Here is a 15,321-nt window from a genome sequence, read left to right on the forward strand (position 1 = left end):
GTGCTTTCTATAAGGATGATTCAGAGCTCCCCTCCCTTTTTACTTTCACATTTCCAGTTGTCAGCTGCAAAACAGCTTGTTGGTACTTTGCTGTCTTTTGTAGTATAGACTTTAATGGAGCTTGGGCATCCCAGTAAGTTGCTTGTTACTACCATATGTTTTTCTAGGAAACCTATTACAGAAAAAAAGGGGGCTGTTGGCTTATTGGTAATGAAAAATTCAATATATGCTTTCACTGTGAGTAGGATAATTTTAATTCCCAAATCGGCACTTCCCAAACTCTGATTGTTATTAACTGTAAATTTCTACACAAGTTAAAATCTCCAAAAGTTCATTAAGGGTAGTCCTGTGGGAACATAATACAATAATCTAGAGATTTAAAAAATCTGTATTTTAGCCAATCATTGCATTTTAACTTGTTTGATGAGCAAATTAGGATAACATACTTAATACAATTTGGCCTCATAAACAATAACTATTTTGGAATTCATTGATACACAAAACCATATAAAACACAACAAAACAAATTATAACAAAGCAAATTATGATTGCTACATGAATTACCATATTTTTCGGTGTATAAGACATTCCGGAGTATAAGATGCACGTAGATTTTGAAGAGGCAAACAAGGGAAAAATATCTGCCTCTGCCTCCCAGCAATTTGCCTCCTTGCAACAAACAGTACAGACAATATACACTGTTTGTAGTGTTATATTTCAGACTATACTTGTACAGATGCTGTTAAAATTGATGTGCTTTCTGGAAGTATAGTTATTCTCTGCTATTTAAAAGAATAGGACTTTTGAAAACAATAGCACTGGGCGTCTTCAGATCAAGCATTTATTTTAAAAAGCTTCTTCATTTTGTTAAGTTGTCTAGAATAATAATAAAGCAGTCTTTAAAAAATAAGTCTAATAATTTGAACATTCTATAGGCATTTATAGTTGTTGACTTACCTCCTTGCAGCAAACAGCCTGATTAGCACAAGAGAAAAAAATCTGTCTCTGCCTCCCAGCCTCTGCCTCATGGAGCAAACAGCACCCAAATTTTCACCCTCTTTTAATGGGGGGAAAGGTGTGTCTATGCTCCGAAAAATACGGTAGTATGAAATTCTGGAGAGCTTAATGAGAAGATGAACAGTTGGAGAACTGGTTCCCATCTCCATTATTAATAACTAGCAACTTTTTCATCCATTCTTCCAGTCCGTGCGGAAGATACTACACAACTAAATTTTGAAAAGAAAGTTAAATGCAGCAACATATTTCAATTTATGGAAAATAATTACCATTCTTAATTGTTCATGAGTTTCTTTAACAATTCAGAAAGCACATTTATGCTAAAGAGTTTTAACTTCAGTTAATTTATTTTCAAAATGTAATATGCCTAGTTGCTCTGATTTTTTAAAATAAAGAAATTGAATATATTAATTCTCCTAAGTGCTGCTTTGATTGTCCAAGCATGGGTTAACTTCAGCTTGCTGCCCAAGGACTGATTTCAAATCTTTGTGTATCCATGCCTCCTGTTCCCTACAGAGGCTCAGTTTTAAAAACTCGGTCGCCCTAAAAGGATGCAGTTGGGGAGTCCTTGAACAGCAAATTAGACTCTCTAAGCAGTTAATGTAGCCTTATTTCTTATTTTTGTTTTTAGCATATAGTGTTAGGATTCTTTAAAAATTCACTGGATGAAAGTTCACTCCTAATTGAAGTGCGGAACAGGTGCTCGGAGCGTGGCTGTCTTCCGCGACCACCGCGGTTGAGGCACCACCGGGAGGCTCGTCAGCGGCTGCTGGTGAGCTCTGGGGGCAGGTAGGCAGGTAGAGATCCCTCTGAGCTCGCTGTCGGTTGTCTAAATTTAGAATGGAGGCTCTACTGAGCTCTCTGAACTGCCGTCAGCTCCCCGGTGCGCTCGGTAGCTTGCGGCAGCCATTGTGGATAGGAAAAAAGCGGTGTGCTTTATTCTCAAGCCGTTTGCTTTGCCACAACCTGTTTTGCACAGCAGATCGCCGCTGAGAGGGCTTCTTAATTTGGGATCTCACTCTGGGTCTCCAGGCAGGTCTCCCCCTCCCCAGGAAGACTATTGAGAGCAGCTGCAAGGAGTTTGGCTTTCTCAGGCCATTCCTTGCTTTATCACTGCACAGATCTGCAGCGCCTTGGGGCTTCCATTTTGGCGCTAACTGTTACTGATCCCGGCAAGGCTTTTCCCAGAACTTGGACTGAATTAAAGGAGCATACTTCCAGAACTATTGCATTATTGGGATTATCACATCTAAAGCTCTGACTGAGAAAGAAGTGTGCCATGGCCAGCAGGAACGTGTCTGAAGCCAGGTATCAAGCTGAGCCTTCTACTAACAAATGCAGCAGGCCCAACCCTACTGCTAAGGGGGACAGTGCAGGCTGCCCTGCAAAAGGGAAACAGCCCCAAGTCAAGAAAGTCTCAAAAGCTGCAGAAAGATTGGCTGAAAGGAGACAGAAGGCCCTGAAGAGACAGTTTCAAAAGACAGCCATTGCCCAGGCACAAACTGCAAGCCAGGGAACCACCTCCACCACCAGTTTCTACAGACATTCCCTTGGTGGAGACTCCACGGGAGGGCTCTCCATCTCTGGCAGACGAAGGGGATTTTGGATTTTCTCCCAACCCTTCCAGGGCTTCCCCCAGGTCTCCTATTTCCTCTCTGGAGGAGGTAGACCTAATTCTGGGGAGGCTCCTGAGTTATCCCAAGCAATGCAGGAGGTGGTTCAATGGACAATATCACAGGGGATTGCTAATGGCAGCCAAGAACTGGGTTTATCTTTGCCCCTCCTGAGCAAAGCCTAAGCCGGGGGCAGAACACTGGGGTTCTCCCTCAACCCTCCGGGGCCTCTCCTCCTGCTTCCTCAGTGGTCAGCGAGGTGTCTGATGAGGAGGAGGGTGGACAGGATGCCCCTGATCTGTCGGAGGACCAGAATCTGGCCCCCAACACCCTCACATTCTCTGGCTTATTTAAGCCTACAATGTTCAAGGCCATTCTGACCAAAGCTAGGGCTTCGTCCATTCAAATGGGACTTCCTGCCCAATCTGATAAGAATAACACTGATCAGGGTAACAAGGAGACTATAGGACCAGGGGATCTAGGTGCAGGCCTCTTTAAGGAGATTGCTCAGGAGTTGGTTCCAGCGCCACAGCTGTTCCTGGACATCATACAGCGACAATGGGTTCAACCTGGGTTATTGGCCAATCCTAATGGGGTAGATAAGACGCTCTACTTGGTAGCGACCGCCATGGAGGAGCTCTTGAAGCTTCCGCAAGTGGATGATCCCATAGTGGCACTGACTTCCAACTCGGCCCTCCCAGCCGACCTACTGGAAGGTCTGAAAGCAGAAGACAAAAAGGTGGAGAAGGCCTGTCATAAAACTCACATGGCCACTGCGTGGGCCATGAAGACCTCCTCCTATAGCAGCACTATATTGGCTTCACAAGCTGTTAGCCAACCTCCCTGCTGGGGATACTAGGTCACACCAAGACGTGAACAACATCATTGCAGCAGTTGAGTACTCGGCCAACGCTTCACTTAACACCACCAAATTTTTATCAAGGGCTATGGCTTCAAATATGACCACTTGCTGCTTGCTGTGGCTATGCCACTGGCAGGCAGACATGAAAGCTAAGTGGAAGTTGGCATTGGCACCCTTCAAGGGCAGCAAGCTATTTGGGGAGGCCTTGGACTCTGTCCTGATTGAATCCAAGGACAAACGGAAGATTTTACTGACGGTCACCAAGAAACCAGACCGCAAAGGCTGGTCCTATTTTCCTAGGCAGTCCTTTTGGAACAATGACTCCCCTTCTACCTCGGGGAGCTTTGCCAGATCCTATTCCCAATCACAGGACTGCACCCAGGATAGGGCGTCCTTCAGGGACAAACCCAGGCAGCAGGGGAATCGCTGGTCCTTTCAAAGGTTTTTTTCCAACTGCTCCTTTTGCAGATCCAAGTGACCATCACCGGTCCTCTCCCATTGGGGGTCGGCTACAGCTTTATGCCGACCAGTGGGAGGAGACAATGACGGACGCTTGGGTACCATTAGTCACGGCCTCACCTTAGACTTTCTTTCCCTTCTTCCCTGGTCCTTCATTCGTTGCCCCATCCCAAAGTCGCCCCACAAGCGACAAATTATGCAGGCGGAGATCCAGCATCTACTGGACATAGCGGCCATAGAGTAGGTGCCCCGGGGTCAGGAAGGCAGGGAATTCTACTCGATCCTCTTTCTGGTTCCCATAGCTTCAGGAGGAGTGAGAGCCATCCTGGACCTCAAGAAACTCAATATCCACATAGCGTACAAGCGCTTCAAGATGCAGTTACTCCAGACCATCTTGGGTTGCATCAGGCTGGGCGACTTCCTGACTTGAATCGACCTGAAGGAAGCGTACTTACATGTCCCCATTCATCCAGCGCATTGCAAGTTCCTGAGGTTCCAGTTTGCAAACTAGCATTATCAATTACAAGGCTCTCCCCTTTGGCCTATCATCGGCCCCCAAGACTTTCACCAAGCTCCTGGCTGCTGTCGCTGCACACCTCAGGACTTGGCCAGTGAGGATCGTCTGCTACCTGGACGACATCCTGTTAATGTCGGCGTCCAGACAGAGGGCGTGCCAGGATCTCAACGCCACCGCCCACGCACTACAGCAACACGGGTTCTCCATCAATTTGAAGAAGAGCCATTTGGAACCTACCTCCAGGATTCAACACCTAGGCACTGTGATCGACTCCAGAACCTGCAAGATTTTCCTCATGCAGGAGCGAAGGGACAGCATCACACCCCTCATACGCCATATCAGGAAATCCAGGTCAGTGCCTCTAGTGACTCTATCTCAGCTGCTGGGGAAGCTGATCTCATGCATCGCTGTTGTTCCATGGGCACGGCTGCATGCACGAGAACTTCAGTGGTTCCTTCTCCCCATACAGTGATGCAAGGCCAGCTACTCCAAGTGGGTGGTCACCGTTCCCCCAAGAGTGGTTCGGTCGCTCGGGTGGTGGCAATCCTCAGCACTATCGAGGGGATCCCTCTTCAAGGAACCAGAGCGCTTAGTCATAACAATAGACATCAGCTTATACGGCTGGGGCGCTCACCTACAGACTCACGTGACACAGAGCAGGTAGTCACAGGCGGAGCTCGCCCACAACAAACTGGCTGGAGTTCAGAGCCACCAGACTTGCCCTGCACCACTTCCTTCGATTCATCGAGGGCCGTCATGTCCACATTCTGATGGACAACATTGCCACCAAGGCTTACATCAACCATCAGGGCGGCACTCGATCAACGGCCCTGATGTCGGAGGCAGAGGCATTGGGGCATTGGGCGGAACGCCACCTCGAGTCTTTGAAGGCGGACCACATCTCTGGGGAAGACAAGGTGACAGCGGACTGGCTGAGCAGAACAACCATCAGCAACTCGGAGTGGCAGCTTCATCCATCTCTGTTCCACCAGCTGACGGAGAGGTTCGGTCTCCCGGTTCTAGACCTATTTGCCAGTCCTGAGAACTCTCAGCTCCTCCAGTTTATTTCAAGGTTCCAATGCCCTGATGTGGAAGGGATGGACACTCTTCGGTGTTGCTGGCCCCAGGACTGCTGTACGGGTACCCGTACCTCACACTGATACCTCAGGTGATCAGGAAAATCCTACATGAGGAGGCCAAGGTACTGCTCATGGCGCCGCACTGGCCAAGGAGGTCCTGGTTCGCCGACCATGTCAGTCTGTCGGTGAGCAAGCATTGGCGCATTCCTCAGGAGCAGATCTCCCTCTGCCAGGGGGCCATTCCTCACTCGATGGATTCAGTTGGCCGTTTGGCACTTGAAGGGGAGCTCCTGAGGCAGGACAACTTCTCTGACGGTCACCCACACTATCCAGGCATCCAGGAGAACTTCTACTGTGTGGATCTATGATGCAACATGGACCAGTTTCTCTTCCTGGTGTCACTCCCATCAAATCATCGCCACGGCTGCGACAATTCCGCAAATCCTGGATTTTCTACAGGAGGGCTTGGACAAGGGCCTTGCCCTCAACACACTTCGGAGGCAGACAGCAGCCCTGGCTACCATCTGGTCCAGAGATGATTCTCAACCGCTCAGCAAACACCCAAGGGTTCGCAGCTTCCTGAAGGGAGCTACCAACTTATGCCCTCCGACGGTGCACCGTTACCCAACTTGGGGCTTGTCAATTGTCTTGCAGACTCTAACATCACCGCCATTCAAACCTATTCGCTCGGTTAGTCTATGACATTTGTCGCTCAAAACTGCCTTCCTCATAGCCATTACCTCAGCGCACAGAATCTCAGAACTGTCTGTGCTCTCTGTTAGGGAGGACCTTTGTATCATGCATTCGGACAGGGTCATTCTGAGATTGGACCCAGCCTTTTTACCAAAAATTAACAGTTTATTCCACAGAATGCAGGAGGTGATCATCCCTGACTTTTGCCCGCACTATAGTCATCCCAGGGAGCAGGTCTGGCACAAGCTGGATGTGCGTCGCATTGTGCAGGTGTACAAAAAGAGGATGGCCTCCTTTCGCAAGTTGGAATCGTTCTTCGTTTCATTCCAACCTACTTCAATGGGGGGGAAAGTGTCATGTTCCACCATTGGTCACTGGCTGCGCACAAGTTGGCCTATGAACAACAAGCCAGGCCTGTTCCTCCTCGTATAACAGTACAATCCACGAGGAGCGCCGTGACGATGGCCGCCTGGACCATTCAAGCACCTATTGAGGAGATCTGTCGGGCGGCCACTTGGTCCTTGCCGTCTCCGTTCATTCGAAATTACAGACTGGACACCTTTGCCTCGGCTGAGGCTTCGTTTGGAAGGAGGGTCTTACAGCGGGTCCTTCGGCCCCTATTAACTGGTACATTCCTTCTTCCCACCCTGGGACCACATAGCTTAGCTATGTCCCATGCTTGGACACTCCAAGCAGCGCCTAGGAGAATGGCCATTGGCTTACCTGAATAGTCATTCTCTAGGCGCTGTGGGAGTGTCCAACCCCGCCCGGGTTTTTTTCTTGTGTGGGTGCAGGACTTAGCACCTATAAGACACGGTCTTTTCCGTACAGCAACCTTTGGATAGGATACCTTTGTTTTTAAAACTGAGCCTCTGTGGGGAACAGGAGGCGTAGCTACACAAAGATTTGAACTCAGTCCTTGGGCAGCAAGCTGAAGTTAACCCATGCTTGGACACTCCGGCAGCGCCTAGAGAACGACCATTCAGGTAAGCCAACAGTCATTTTAAGCCATTCATGCCAAACAATACAAACACATTTGGTTGAACTGGTAGACTCTTGCTTTTTGGATTATCATCTCAATTCAAGAAGAAGCAAAAATAGGAGAAATGTGTGTTTCTGTCATTCAAATGATAGTTTCCCTATTATTTTTGATGAACTAACTGCCCCCCACTGAAAAAATGGGGAATTCCACATGCTAAAAGAGTCTGCATATATGATAGAGGATATTTAGTTTTCCAATTGAAAAACAAAGCAATTACATTTTTTTTGAAAGCAACAATTCTTGCAAATTTATCCAGTTATATTCTGGCTGTTTATTGCTACAAAGCATTTTATGATACACTCTTCCATACATTATGATTAGCATGAGAATTGTAACAATCGGAAGAGATTAACTATATTTTTTCTTTTGCACATGCAGTTTAACTTCATTTGTTTTTTTAAACACCAAAAGTTTATAGTAATCTTGAATGCAGTTACATATGTAATAGAGGAAGAAACAGATGAGATAGTACAAAATCACCTTGGTGTAAGGAATGATTTGCAGTGAAATTGTTGCAGTCCTAATGCTCTTTACATTTATTACCTGTTTAATCTGCTGCAGTCGTAGCGCTCTTTAGATATATTACCTGTTAACACATGTGAATTTTGGGAGTGGAAAATGTAACATTGCAAGACTATTTTCTTCTTTATTCATTGACAATGTATTTTTGATAATCCAAATATATAAGGTTATATTAATTAATATATTATAACAATACCAGTAATTAAAAAACAAGGCAGCATGAAAAGTAATTCAATATAATATTACGATACTTGATGAGATCCAGGCTCATGTTCCCACTCAATTATAGAACCTGCTGGATAAATTTGGAAAAGCCTCTCTTGCATATCACATTCTAATATCCCGAATATCCCAAATTTATCCAGCAAACTCTGTAATTGAGTGGGAACATGAGTCTGGATCCCCTCATCTTAATCATTATATTGCATTACTTTTCCCGCTACCTTGTTTTTTTAATTATTGTTTATAGTATATTATTAATATAACCTCATATATTTGGCTTATCAAAAACACATTGTGAATGTGTTTCATGGTTGCCTCGTGAAAATAATGTTGTTTTTTTTAAATTTGACAATCTGCAATACTCTGTGACTCTTCTTCAATCCAGCTGTCTGTGGTATCTGGCAAGCCTTGAGCTAAGTGTTGTTTAAAGCAGTGTTTTTCAACCACTGTGCCGCGGCACACTAGTGTGCCGTGACATAGTGTAAGGTGTGCCATGGGAAAAAATTATTATATATAGTCAATATAGGCACAGAGTTAAATTTTTTTAACATTTTCTAATGGTGGTGTGCCTCGTGATTTTTTTCATGAAAAAAGTGTGCCTTTGCACAAAAAAGGTTGAAAAACACTGGTTTAAAGTATCAAACTCTGGTTAATTCTACAATATTATACATATTATTAAGATAATTATGGCTCTTGCATTGTTGCTGGCCTTGTTATCACTAAGTTACTGAGTTGCTGGCTTTCAGTTTTCCTGCACTGAAAATCCTGCATGGTAAAAGCCAGTACCTTGTCCACTATTTTTAATTTTGTGCCGCGTCTCACAGCATGGTTGCTTCTGCTCCTTTGTGCATGAGGACAGATGAAGAATTTTTAAAGAGGGCAGTTGCTTGAGCCAGCCAGGCTTATTGCAAGCTGTGCTCGATCTTGAGGTGAGTTTAGCACCTTCTTTAATGTTACTGCCGATTGCTACCCATTTGACCCCTTGTAATCTGCATTAACTCTTTTGTGTTTCCCCATCCCCTTTTGTGTGTATTTTCTCTTCTTTCTAGATAAATGGCTCATTTAAATTGGGAGCTGCTACTAAACTATTTTCTGGCTGGCAGATGCAGTGCCTAGCACCTGCTATCAAAGACGAACCAAACATGAGCGGAGGAGGGGAACAGGTTGACATTTTGCCGGCTAACTATGTGGTAAAGGACCGTTGGAAAGTGGTGAGTCTATGCCTGTATCTCTATTCTGCCAATCCTATCTGAGGATTTGAGATGTGCTCTAAATTAGCTGCTACCCTGATAGAGATAATGTCTTCAATACAAGGTGAGCAAATCTCAAAGATTGAGGGCTTCATGTACCCTGAAATTGTCTTTGCAGCTCACAGAATCTCTACCTCACCAAAATCCAGCAGCACGGATTGCTACTGTTTTAAAACAGGAAACTCATAAAAGCTATAGTATATTAGAGGATTAATAGAATTTATATAAAGAATCAAAAACTTGCAAAACTTGGGGGAGTAGGAGGCGGGGCAGAAAATCCAATCCCTATTCAATATAACGAGCCCTGCTTACTTTGAATAATAATTTTGTTCACCAGGGTTATTGTGCTCCTAAACAATGTTATATGAATTTTTCACTCCTGCACAAGATGCTTGTAGATGATGTGGTATCTGGTTTCTCTGATGTTTTTAATGAGACTTTGTGAGAACAAAGTGTAAGCTGGTGTTCTTATTATATAATGCGTTCTGGATGAAGTCATTTTGAATGATGAGCTTTAGTAGGTGCAAATAGATCAGTTTTGTTAACCTTTCCACCCTAGAACTGGAGGTATACAGCAAGGACTGGGAGATCATCTGATGTGCAGTCACTTTTTCCCTGCTATTCTGTGACAGATTTCAAGATGCTCTTTTATACTTATTCAGCTAAGTTCTTTGTTGTATGGTTACATGTTTTCTATTTTGCCTAATTATTCTCTCATACCTGAATAGTATGTACTCAGACTGACTTTAAGCTAAGGCTGAGTAGACAGTACTTTAGGGTGCAAAAGCTTAGGTGGAGCCAATGCCATTCCTCTTTCTAAAACATTCTAAAAAGTTTAATCTTCACATCAGCAGGAGTTGGTGCCATTATTCAATGAGGCCTAGGGATACTTGCGTGCCCTTAAGAATTAATGTAGCATTAAATACAGTATATCAATCAGAATAGAGCTGGAAGGGACCTTCGAGGTCTTCTAGTCCAACCCCCTGCTCAAGCAGGAGACAAGTGACTTTCCAGTCTCTCCGTAAAAACCTCCAGTGATAAAGCACCCACAACCTCTGATGGCAAGCTGTTCAACTGGTTAATTGCTCTCACTGTTCTCCTTAATTCTAGGTTGCTTCTCTCCTTGATTAGTTTCCATCCTTCGTTTCTTGTTCTTCCCTCTGGTGCTTTGAAAAATAAGTTGACCCACTTCTCTTTGTGGCAACCTCTCAAATACTGGAATACTCTATCATGTCCCCTCTATTCCTTCCCCCCCCCTCTAGATTATCTTAACCCAAATCCTGCAACTGTTCTTCATATGTTTTTGTCTGCAGGGCCTTAATCATCTTAATTGCTCTTTGCAATTTTTCCAAAGTCTCAACATCTTTTTTGTAATGTGGTGACCAAAACTAGATGTAGTATTCCAGGTGCTTAATAGAACCAGTGCAGTGTAGTGGTTAAGGCATCAGAAACCAGGAGATGGTGAATTCTAATCCTGACAGGCACGTAGCCAGATAGGCATTTGTAATCTAGTCATTTTCTCTCACCCCTAGGAAAGAGTCAGTGGCACACCACTTCTGAAAAACCTTGCCAAGGAAACTGCAGGCACTTGTCCAGGTAGTCTCTGAGACTCAGACACTGTTGAATGGAAGAAAAAAGTATACAAAATAGTGTCGCCATTGAAAAATGGGAAAAGTGGCCTTGTGCAGAAATTACTTTAATGTTACTGTTCCATTATCTGGGCATTCTTTGTATTTTTTTATCATTATCTATTTACAGCTGCTTGTAAATTATCAGGTTGCAACTATGTACAAAAAAACATAGCTGCAGCCTGATAATTACACTATGTCAAATTACTGTAAAACATTGTTTTACCTATTTTTACCAACAACAAAATACTGCACTCAACCACTAAGCTGTTGCCACAGTTTAGTTCTGTACATTATTCATAATCTGTTTCTATATAACAATCTGTTTCTGTATAACAATGCACTCTTCTGTATAACAATGTGCTCTCTCTGCTAATGTCCTTTATATATAATATCTCAATTTTAAGATGCAGATATTTGAGACATTTTCCCAATTCATCTGCAGCAATGTAATTGTATCTTGCTTTGCTTTGCTTTCCTTCCCGGCTATTTGTGTAGCGTCAGAATACTGAGGAGGTCAATTGCTAAAGTGGTTTTCATGCTTGCTATGAAGGACTTGGCAGGGAGTCAGCAAGACCAGCTTTTGTTGTATTCATTTATCCAATGTCATATTGAATTAAGCATAGTATTTTTGCAGGAGAAGACTGAAGTGCTAAATATAGCATCTTTGCTATTACAAATGATATGCTTAGAAGACAGTAGTTTCCTACAATAATTTAATGAAGATGCCATTTCTTACCAATCTGTGTTATGTATGCACATTTTAATCTTCCTTTCTTTCCTCTTTGTCCTTCTTTCACATTGCTTGTCTTAGTCGTCTTATCTCTCAAAACGTTTTCCACGGTGTTCAGTTTTCAGTGCTATATGTCTATCTGAAAATTATTGTTACCTAAATCGCTGGGAATTTAATTGCCAGAGCAATTTCAGAACTATGGTTAGCTTATTGAAACTAATAATCTTTTTGTGGTGGGCATCAGTCATTGTAGACAATATGTGAAATCTTAAGGAAGCTGGTGATAATCAGGGCAAACTACGTAGAATAGTAGAAAATAGCCAGGTGGAATATTCATTTATTTTCTCAAACCGTAAACCATGGTATGTTGGGCAGATGGTGTTTTAGTGTCTTCAGTGAGCTCACTATAAAAATGTTCAAAGAGGTCATGTGAAAATGATCTTCAAATGAAGTCTTGTTGTCGTTTCTTTATATTTTTTTCTGGAAGTATTCCCAATATATTGGACCCAATGAAGCAGTGTGCATAGAGGCTGTCACCTACACTAACTCATATTCTAGGGATAGACCCAGGTCTTAAGGGCTCATTTTCTGTTCCTTTTGTGTTTTTACACACACACACACACACACACACACACACACACACACACACACGTTATTAAGAGTTTAATTGCAATAAGTAAAATATAATATAAACTAAAAGAAAAATAATCAAAAGAAAAAGTGAAAGGTGCAAAGGAGAAAAACAGAAAATAGAAATAAAAAAGAAAGTATAATTGTGTGTGTGTGTCAGCTTTCCTTCACATGCACCATGTTGTGCTTTCTCCCTTGGCTTGCCTTCACACACACACCTGTTTCCTCCTTTCCTTGTCCTCCCTGTGCTTGCATGCATCTGTTCCCCTCTTCCCTCAGATGCTGTACTACAACATCCCCCACCTCTCAATTTGCATGTGTGCACTGGGTCTCCTCTACTCTTCTTTGGCACCTCTATGTGCCTTATCTGGGAGTCCCACTGCTTCCTACACAATGACTCATGCATCTTGGATTATGATGGCAAGTGAGTCTTTTCTTGGTTGTTATCACTTAAATACAATCACATGATTTCACAATTTAGAATAGAATAGAGCTGGAAGGGACCTTGGAGGTCTTCTATTCCAGACCCCTGCTGAAGCAGGAGAACCTATACTATTTCAGATAAGTGACTGTCTAGTCTCTTCTTTAAAACCTCCAGTGATGGAGCGCCCACAATTTCTGAAGGCAAGCTGTTCCACTGGTTAATTGTCCTCACTATCAGGAAGTTTCTTCTTAATTCCAGATTGCTTCTCTCTTTGGTTAGTTTCCAACCATTGTTTCTTGTCCTGCCCTCTTGTGCTTTGTAGAATAATTTGACCCTTCTTCTTTGTGGTAGCCCTTCAAATACTGGAATACTGCTATCATGTTGCCCCCTAATTCTTTTCGTTAGACTAGCCAAACCCAAAATCTGCAGCAGCTGTTTAGTCTCCAGGCCTTTGATCAACTTACTTGCTCTTCTCTGAACTTCCTCTAAAGTATCAACATCTTTTTTGGAATATGGTTACAAAACCCATGCTGACTACTATAACTTTATTTGCTTCTAGTTTAAACCCATCACTTAGCAATGGCATGTTCACTGTATTGCCCTCCAAATCGTCATGCTGCAATGCCTGTTCGTTATCACAAATTGTTATTTTTTGAATAAGGTATTATACAATGATTATGCAACTTCTGAATAGTTATTAAATTTTTAGAAATATGTTATTCTTTATGTCTGTCTTTGTGTGTCTTTGTGTCAGTTTTGATTCCTGGCAACTACTTGGACTAGTCCTTGGCAAGGTTTTTGAAACTGGTTTGCAGCTGCCTTCTACCCAGGCCTGAGAAAAAATGACCTGTCCCAGATTTCCCCATATGGTTTTATGCCTAAAGTATGATTAGATCTCAGTTTCCTAGTTTCTAACCTGGTGCTTTAATTGTTTTACTTAGTTTCAATTAATTAAAAGAAATAGATTTACACTGTATGCTCAGTCTTCTGGATGTTTATTCTGGAGGGATTATATGATAATTTAAATACATTTACATGATAAGTCATTTACACATAGCCCCAAAATAGCCTAATATCCCCTTTTAAGAAGAAGGATACCAATTCAGTTTATTATATTTATTATATTCCCATAAATATACAAATTTGATTGTTGAAAGAAGAAAGTATAAACAGATTTTGTTTATCTCCTGATACATTGATTTCCAAAACTGTTGAATCACCGAAAATCCACCAAGTACAGGTAGTCCTCTTACTTACAACAATTTGTTTAGTGACTGTTCAAAGTTGCAACGGCAGTTTCGTAGCTATGATCTTTGCAGCATACCTGTCCTCACATGATCAAAATTCAGATACTTAACAGCTGACTCTTATTTATGACAATTGCAGCGTCCCAGAGTCATATGATGACTTGTTGTGAATTTCTGACAAGCAAAATCCATGGGGAAGCCAAATTCACTTAACAACCAGGTTATTAACTTATCAACTGCGGTGATGCATTTAACTACTGTGGCAAGAAAGGTCTCAAATTGGGACAAAACTCACTTAACACATATCTCATTTAATAATAGAAGTTTTGAGCTCAATTGTCATAAGTCAATGACTACCTGTATTACACATCCCTTGCAATCATACAGACCTTAATACATTACACATGTATTAGTTACAGAGAACTTTTCCTAATTCCTTCAGATATAGTTTTTAAAAATATCAGTTTCCATAAATAATTTTGTATTTTGTCAGCTTTATTTTTGCCAAAACCCAGTTCCCACAGTCTGTTTGCATTCCTGGATCTTTAATAGAATACTACAGAGTACGTCCCGTTTATAATGTTCCTTTTCTCAAAAATTATTTCAAAGTTGGTGAGATGGTATAAGAATATTTCCTTGACTTCTTTGTCTTTAGGAAGGGTAGCACTTATGCATTTAGCCAAATTAACGCTAAGATACTCTTTCTCTATTAAATATTGCTCCTCCAATAAAGCAATTTTCTAGTCTTGATAGAAACTTGCTAGTTTCTGTCTCTGCCTTTACTGCCTTTAATTTTTCTCGAAAAGACCGCAGAGAGACATTCGTGATGAAGGGGTGCTGGGGTGCTAAGTTTGAGTAGATTTCAGCTGTCCACCCCTGGAAGAATTTGCAGATTTTCTTCATCCTGTTTTAAATCTGTTATTTAGCTATATAAGATTATATCCAGGTTTAGACTATATAAATGTGATCCTTCAAAATCTATCCATGTTTAAATTTATCTTCAACATTCCTAATCACCTTTCTGAGGGCTTAAGATATATATTTTTTCTTTATTTTCTGAATACACATTTTATTGATATTTGTTATGGTTAGGATTTTCCTATTTAAGGAGACTGACAATATTTGAAAAAGCTATAATTTTTATTTCTACTACCTCCTCAATAACCAAGGGGAAAATCCTTGTTTAGCTTAAGAGGCTTGCAAAGAGGCTTGTTTAGCTTAAGTATCTTGCAAAGATACTCTATCTTTGTGTAGGGGATATTATTATTGCCAGTCTTTAAATTTTCTGTGTAACTTTTCAGCAACAACAATCCACAAGTTTTTGGGAAATTTGAAACTGGAATTCTGTAATACTATCACACATTCACTATTGTCATCCATTGC

At 42.2% G+C, this 15,321-nt stretch overlaps 1 protein-coding gene across 1 annotated transcript in view; it reads left to right on the plus strand.

Moving 5' to 3' along the window:
- The window catches only part of TTBK1 (tau tubulin kinase 1), a 122,438-nt gene that overhangs the window by 15,382 nt on the left and 91,735 nt on the right, over nucleotides 1-15,321 (plus strand). Inside the window, exon 3 of the mRNA XM_087717669.1 lies at nucleotides 9,076-9,237. Coding sequence (XP_087573795.1) covers nucleotides 9,130-9,237 — 108 coding nt within the window. The 5' untranslated portion in view covers nucleotides 9,076-9,129. The remainder of the gene's footprint in view (nucleotides 1-9,075; nucleotides 9,238-15,321) is intronic.

The sequence above is a fragment of the Thamnophis sirtalis genome, unplaced genomic scaffold (assembly GCF_051295495.1).
Source record: "Thamnophis sirtalis isolate CommonGarterSnake01/CBP01778 unplaced genomic scaffold, rThaSir2_p1.2 scaffold_6, whole genome shotgun sequence".
Classification (NCBI taxonomy): Eukaryota; Metazoa; Chordata; class Lepidosauria; order Squamata; family Natricidae; genus Thamnophis; species Thamnophis sirtalis.